General features: G+C 36.1%; 1 protein-coding gene across 1 annotated transcript in view; it reads right to left on the bottom strand.

The window, feature by feature from the left end:
* Nucleotides 1-1,484: 1,484 nt before the first annotated feature.
* The window catches only part of LOC309507059 (uncharacterized protein), a 275,228-nt gene continuing 269,123 nt past the window's right edge, over nucleotides 1,485-7,589 (bottom strand). The window contains exons 28-30 of the mRNA XM_082181150.1: nucleotides 6,980-7,150; nucleotides 5,635-5,813; nucleotides 1,485-2,454 (exon numbers count right to left, since the gene is read on the bottom strand). Coding sequence (XP_082037276.1) covers nucleotides 2,453-2,454; nucleotides 5,635-5,813; nucleotides 6,980-7,150 — 352 coding nt within the window. The 3' untranslated portion in view covers nucleotides 1,485-2,452. The remainder of the gene's footprint in view (nucleotides 2,455-5,634; nucleotides 5,814-6,979; nucleotides 7,151-7,589) is intronic.

Here is a 7,589-nt window from a genome sequence, read left to right as displayed (position 1 = left end):
GTCTAAATATTGGACTCTATTGATGGTTATATTTCTTTTTTGTTTGTTTTTAAGTGTTTTTTTTATTTAATTTTTTTAAGTTTTGTATTTTATCGTGTTCATCTGTTCTTAAATGTAGGGGAAGAAAATCATGTTTAACTTAGTAAACTGTAGGCTACTACTCCACAAAGTAACAGTTAAAACAGCTTTACAAATCTTGTGAAATTTTTAAAGCTATATCCTATTTGAACAACTTTAACAATTGCTTAAATCAGATTCATTACATCTTTTTATTTCTTATTCTCCGGATGAAACCTGAGACCTTACGCACATTTGAAACTTCTTCACTGATGGCTCATGTGCGGCTTCTCTCCAGTCTCTTCATCCTTGTGTGTTTATCCAGGTGGACTTTCTCTTTAATCCATATCCATATCTTTCTTCAGAGTGACTTTTCAGATGCTTTCTGAGATGTTCACATGTAATGAAGGTCTTGCCACACTCCACACAAGTAACAACCGTAACTGCATAGATGATGATTGAAATGTTGTATCTGTGACACTCTTTCTTCACATGAGACTTCTTGGCTTAATGTTATTCGGTTTTGTGACTTCAATATTTAACAGATTGTTCAGAGAATCGCAAAGATATCTCCCTTTTTCTCTTCCATTAGTTTGATAAATGTAGGGAAAGGTGTTTTAAACCACATTACACAGCTATTTGTCTGCTAGGAGCAATTAACTCTGAGTTTTACTTTATTTTTCCTGTTTAGCTCATCTTTTCATATGAATCATTTATCAGACGGTGTTTTTATAATATCAGTGCACAGATTTCTCATAGTTTGCCCAGTTTGACAATCATGTTTTCCTCTTTCACTTCTAGTCTTTCTTGGTTGTTTGTGCAGCTTTATTTGAAGAATAAATTAAAATATTTCCATTATCCGAATCTCAGATTATTTGAGCGACTGCAGATGATTGAGACCTGATGTGTGAGATTCAGATTCCTCTCCACTATTATGCTCTGGTTTAAGTATTTTTTTGTGAGTGAAACTCTACCCACACTTAAAACACATTTTGTTTTTACAAATTTTATGTAAAATTTTTAAGCTATATAGACTCATTTAAGCCTCCATTCTATCTATCCATCCATCCATAAATCCATCAACTAGCATGGTATCTATCTCAAACATGCTAGCAAAGTAATAATATATTCTAGCATCTGCATAGCAACACTCTAGCAACCATCCAGAACAAGCTAGCAACCACCCAGAGTACCCTAACCACAACAGCAACCACCCAGAATACCATAGCAGCCACATATAGCAACACCCAAGCAACCGCCCGAGTAACTGCACATATTATATTTGTATAATATTGTCTAATTATGAAAACAAATTAAGCTTTGCTTATTTTTTTGTTAGATGTCAGTTTTACCTTCTTACAAAAGCTTCTCACGGTCTGAAGCTGGAATGGTTTGTTCCAAAAGTTGATGTAGATTCAAAAGCAAAGTGAAAGGAAAATAAAAATTATATTTAATACAAACTTAATACAGGCATCTTGCATTTTTACACCAAAGGTTATATTGTTTCAGGCAGACAGAGTTAAAGAATTAATCAATTAATGGATTATACAATCTATGCCAGAAAGAGGAACTGTACGAACAATAGAAAGGTAGGTGGTCTGTTGACACTATTTCTGAATTACAAAGCAATTATGATAAAAAAATAAATAAAAAAAATGACATCCCAATCCTAATTGTCTAGGAAATGTATCATTTGTTAATAAATTGCATATTTTGTTTGGAAATTTATCAACAGCAAAATCACACAAATGAATTGTTAATGATTGTAAATAATTGTTAATGATGCAGTATTCGGCCAAAAAATTAAATATAAATTTACAATCATTTGTCCAATTTGACTCTGCAATCACCTAATCTTCCGAAAATAATCATCAGTATGAATAATCAACTCCATATCTTTGGAAAAAGTTATACCTAGATAATTAACAGAGAAGTATTGACTCCAAGATGGCAGTCAAGTAAAGCAATTCATTCACATTTGACGATATTAAAGCTTAAACCATATAATATGACTTATATCTTACAGAAATAAATGTTCAATGAAGTCATTTGCATTGTCGACCTCTGCTGGTACATATTTAAAACATCCATCTCTTCTGTAGTCAGGCTTTAGATATCTCAAATTAAAACTTTTAAACTTAGAAAAAGGTTTTACATGTAAAAAAAAAATATATAAAAAAATAAAAATATGATAAAAGAATCATATTCTTAATAAACAAATCTGTATACCTTACTCAATAAATCACTTATTTACACTGTGTTTGTCTCTTGCAGTGTATACAGTCTTACACCATTTACATTATGATCAAGCAGCGCATATTCAGTCTCTGTAGCGACTCCTTATTCACCATCAGCTGATCCTGAGGAAACTGAACTGACGTCTAAATACTGAGAGTCCTACAATAAAACACACAGACAGACACATATGAGTATGAGACATTACTGCTGTCACATCACATCTGGAGATCATTTCAGGAAAAACACAGATAGAGATATTCATGGAAAACTGTAATAGATTAATGAAACACTCACTTTATCACTTACTTACACACACACACACAGACACACAGACACACACACACACACACACACACACACACACACACACACACACACACACACACACACACACACACACACACACACACACACACACACACACACAAACAATGTTTATATGCAACCAAATAATCCGTTAGTAATCAGATTGACGGCTCGGACTGAAAAGCCTTCATGTAAACCTTAATCGAATGAGCTTGATCGATTTGGTTTATTCTTTTTCTAATCCGATCGAGAGGACATATAAACACTTGATCAGACTGAAAACCAAAACTGGAAAGTGCTGTGCGCGTGTGCAATGACGTAGAAATGGCATAATGACATATGGTGCGTAAGAGCTGTTGTAGTTGTTGAATGAAGTGTCATGAATGACCAACACAATCTCACGGCTATTCGTACATATTCGTCTCATTCAAAAATTCTCCTTCCATTCATAATCTGTGAAGTGGAGCAGGACATCGTCCCACCAGTCCTTCTCTCATACTCTCATCCACAGGCTGTTTTGGGTGCAGGTACGGGTGTTTTTACTGCTTGATCAATATAAGCACCACGGCACAACGGTTCATATGCTCATTGTCTCATAATGAGGACCTGGCCCGTAATATATAATTAATAAGTCTGCAGTTTAAACAAACAAACAAACAAACAATGTAGGAGAACAGTATCAGACAGCGGGAAATATTCGTGCAGTGTGTGCATGTCAAAATCTCAATTCCAATTTGAAGCTTGTGACATATAAACGCACACATCAACACGATATTTTATTTAACGTTCATGTAAACACTACGTTTGGATTCATCAATCGGAATTAATTAATTCCAATTGAAACAAAAGTTGTGCATGTAAACGTAAGAGATGAAAATACTCATATAGACCTAGCCTATTCATAGATCATGAGTCCAGGACACTATTGATATTTTAAACAAGAACAAAGAGCTACAAGATATAGGCTCTGAAACCTTCCTTGTAACTATGGATGTGGAAGCATTATATACAAATATCGACCATCAACAGGGCCTTGCAGCACTGAGACATTTCTTGAGTGGCCGCCCTGCACATGAAATGCCACCCACTGATTTTTTGCGGTCACTAACAGAATGGACTTTGACTAATAACATTTTTGTCTTCCAGGATAAGATCTTTAAACAGACAAAAGGTTGTGCTATGGGGGCATGTTACAGCCCTTCCTATGCAGGTTTGTACCTGGGCAAATGGGAGGAGGACTTTGTTTTGAATCAAGAAAATAATGTGTTTCACAAGTTTATTATCTGGTGGGGGCACTATATTGATGATATATGTCTTTTTTGGTCTGGCACGGAAACAGAGTTGATTGAATTTCATGGTTATCTGAATAGCATTAATCCAAACATCAAGTTGTCTTTAGAATATAGCAAAGTGTGTATTAATTTTCTTGATTTGACAATTTCAAAAGATAACCAAGGAACCTTGCATTCATCAGTGTATAGAAAACCGACAGACAGAAACACAATTTTACATGCCAAGAGTTTCCATCCAAATTGGCTTAAAGAGAATGTCCCATATGGGCAGTTTCAGAGAGTGAAGAGGATCTGTGACCAAGATCATGTTTTTGAAAGTAAATCACTAGAGATGATGTCACGATTTAAGGAAAGGGGATATAGAAGCTCTACTCTTCAAAAAGCTTACACCAGAGCCAAACATATAGATAGGGCATCATTACTACAAAGGAATACACCGAAACTAACAAAAGAGAGGTCTGTTTTTGTCACTACATACAGTACAGAGGCTGAACAGATAAGGCAAATCATACAAAAAAACTGGGGAATTATTGAAAGTGATGAGGTATTAAGTCAGGTCTTTCCTGAACCACCTCTCATTAGTTTTAGAAGATGTCCCACCCTACAAGATAGACTGGTTCACAGTTATCTTAAACCAGAAGTAAAACAAACATGGTTAGGCCCTAGGCCCATAGGTTCGTACAAATGCCATCACTGCAACCATTGTGCTAATGTAAGACAAACCCCCACTATTAACCATTTTATAAACTGCCAAACTACCTTTGTCATTTATAGATTGGAATGTCCTATGTGTGAAGTCTTTTATGTAGGAAGAACCAAGCAGCGTTTATTGGACAGACTGGCTGAACACAAATACGCAATTCGCACAGGTAACACCAACTATCCCATGGCAAGACACTATATGGAACATCACAATAGTGACCAATCCACCTTACAGATCTGTGGGATTGACCACATCCCTTTGTCCTTAAGAAAAGGCAATAGGCAAAGGCAGCTGAATCAACGGGAAGCTTTCTGGATATATCGCCTGCAGGCTACTAAATATCCAGGCTTGAATGAGGAACTTGACCTTAGTGTATATCTTTGATGTTCTGTTGTCCTATGGTGGTTTGAAATTTGTATACTATGCTTGTATTTTAACTTGTATGGGTCACCGTGTTGGGTACTGACATGTTCCTTTCATGAAGTCAGTTTTTGTGTGTACTTAATTGATTTGGTAAGAAGTGGAAATTATGACATCTGCTGTCTCTTGGGTGTACTAACAATTGTAACCTTAGCGCCACAGTTGACAGATGGAGACTTCTGATTGGTGGACTGTTAGTTCATAAGAAACTTTGTTTGTTTGAGATCTGTTTAACTCCCAGAAGAAGGCATGTAGCCGAAACGCGTTGGAGTTTTTTAGAAGGTTAATGTGACCAAGCCATAATAATAAAGGCTTTTTAACTTTTGCAATTGAGAGTGCCTTGGAGTTCCTTTTTTCCTTTTTGATTTTTGGCATTTAGTTTCCCATCCAAAGAGCACCTCGTTTTTAACCAAACTTTGGAGTCCAGGAAGCGCTCTTCTACCATACCTTTTTTTATTCATAGATCATATTCACATCACAGAATTAAACTCTTATTAAAAAAGGTTTACAGAGACTAAAGTGGAGCTGAATTATTATCTTATATTCTCCAGTTACACACATATGAGACCAGTCACTGAAATTGGGTCAATTTAAAGGCTTGAAAAAATATATACTCACAGTAGTTTAGTTCCTTTAGTTTATAATGTGGATCATCCTTCAGATCAGAGAGCAACTTCATTCCTGAATCTCCTAGTTTATTTCCAGACAGATTCAGATATCTCAGGTGTTCAGGGTTTGATCTCAGAGCTGATGCCAGAGCAGCACAACCTTCATCTGTGACGCCACAATCCCACAACCTGTAGAGAACAATGACACACTCTTCACTCTCAGTTCAGATCAGATCAGTTTAGCAGTGAATCCATTATTAAAGAGAAAGTTCCAATTTAAAGCGCAAATTAATATGTTTGATAGATTGAGATCTAAAATGTCTCAAAACATGATCATATTTACTGCTCAACTGATCATCTAAAGTATCATTCAATCAGGAAAAATAATCTCTTATTTGCACTATATTAAATGTCTGTCTTGTGCAAAATCTGTTTTAATAAATGACACTATTCACTACATAGGTTAGTTTTACTATGTTACTTAGATCTGTGTGGAGTATCAATTTGTGTGTGTGTGTGTGTGTGTGTGTGTGTGTGTTTACACAAACATGTTTAAAAACATTTTAGAAAGTGTCAATGCAGGAAGATGAACAAAATTAACAGTAAGAATGAATCATGTTCTTCATTTCTCAGTTCTGACTGTGTTGAGCTCGAGTCTGTTTAAAGTCAAGAGACTGAAATGTTGATTGTGTGTGAAAGTGTGTATTTCAGTGTGACTCTCAGTCCTGCAGTATCATGTTACTGAGGATCAGCTCATGTGTTCAATCATTTACAGCTCAATCAGCTGAACTCACAGCAGCAGAAAGAGGCTGAACACTTCAATTATACTTTACATTGTAATTCATGTGTGAGAGTCAAATATGATTGCAAAATAAATCTAATCAGCCTGACTTTTCTGTCTCTGTTTCACCCTGTTTTCTTCCTTTTTGGTCTTTGAGGCTACAGGGGTTGGAGTGGAGAGAAGTTCTTGCTTCTCTGCACACATCTGTTTTAATGTACACTATGTATGTGAGTGTGTTTCTTGTAAAGCAGCCTAGAAAGGGTCCCTCTTTCATTGTTTAGGAGAAAGGGCCCGTAAGGGCTACCTTCACCCGGAAAGTGGCCATAAATGGACTTGTCTCACATTCTATAAGAATGTAATGTATATTCTCATTGGTTGGCTGATACACCCCCCTGAACCCTGTATAAATGCAGATGTTTGAAAGTAAAAGCAGAGAAGGTTGGTGAACACCAATTGACTTCATGTTCCTGACTCTCCCAGGCCAGGCCTGTAATTCTTTTCAATCCATGAAAAAGGAACAAGACTGAGAATGAGGAACGAGGAACAATAAATGGAGATAAAACAATGATCTTACCCCAGTTTCTCCAGTTTACAGTGAGGATTCTGTAGTACATCAGACAGCAGATTCAGTGATTTTCCTATTTTATTCTCAGACAGATTCAGATATCTCAGGTGTTCAGGGTTTGATCTCAGAGCTGAAGTCAGAGCAGCAAAACCTTCATCTTTGACGCCACAATTCCACAACCTGTAGAGAACAATGACACACTCTTCACTCTCAGTTCAGATCAGATCAGTTTAGCAGTGAATCCATTAAGAGAAAGTTCAAACTTAAAGCACAAATTAATATGGATCATTAGATTGAGATTTAAAATGTCACGAAACATGAACATAAAACATCTTAAGTATCATTCAATCAGGAAAAATAATCTCTTATTTGCACTATATTAGAAGTCAGTCTTTTGCAAAATCTGCTTTAATAAGTTACTCTATTCCACTGATTCTCAAACTGTGGTACGCAGAGGAATCACTGAATTAAATATTAATTTTACAGGTGGATGATGAAATGATGAAAAGTTCAATGAAACTGCTATCGTGGCATTAATCTGGCAAGAGAAGTGCAGATCAGTGTTGCGTTTCCCAAAAGCATAGCCACCTATGGTTTCCTGTAGCTCAAACAGTAGAGC

The sequence above is a fragment of the Leuciscus leuciscus genome, assembly GCF_965113295.1.
Source record: "Leuciscus leuciscus genome assembly, chromosome: 9".
Classification (NCBI taxonomy): Eukaryota; Metazoa; Chordata; class Actinopteri; order Cypriniformes; family Leuciscidae; genus Leuciscus; species Leuciscus leuciscus.
This window is presented reverse-complemented; position numbering and strand designations above follow the sequence as displayed.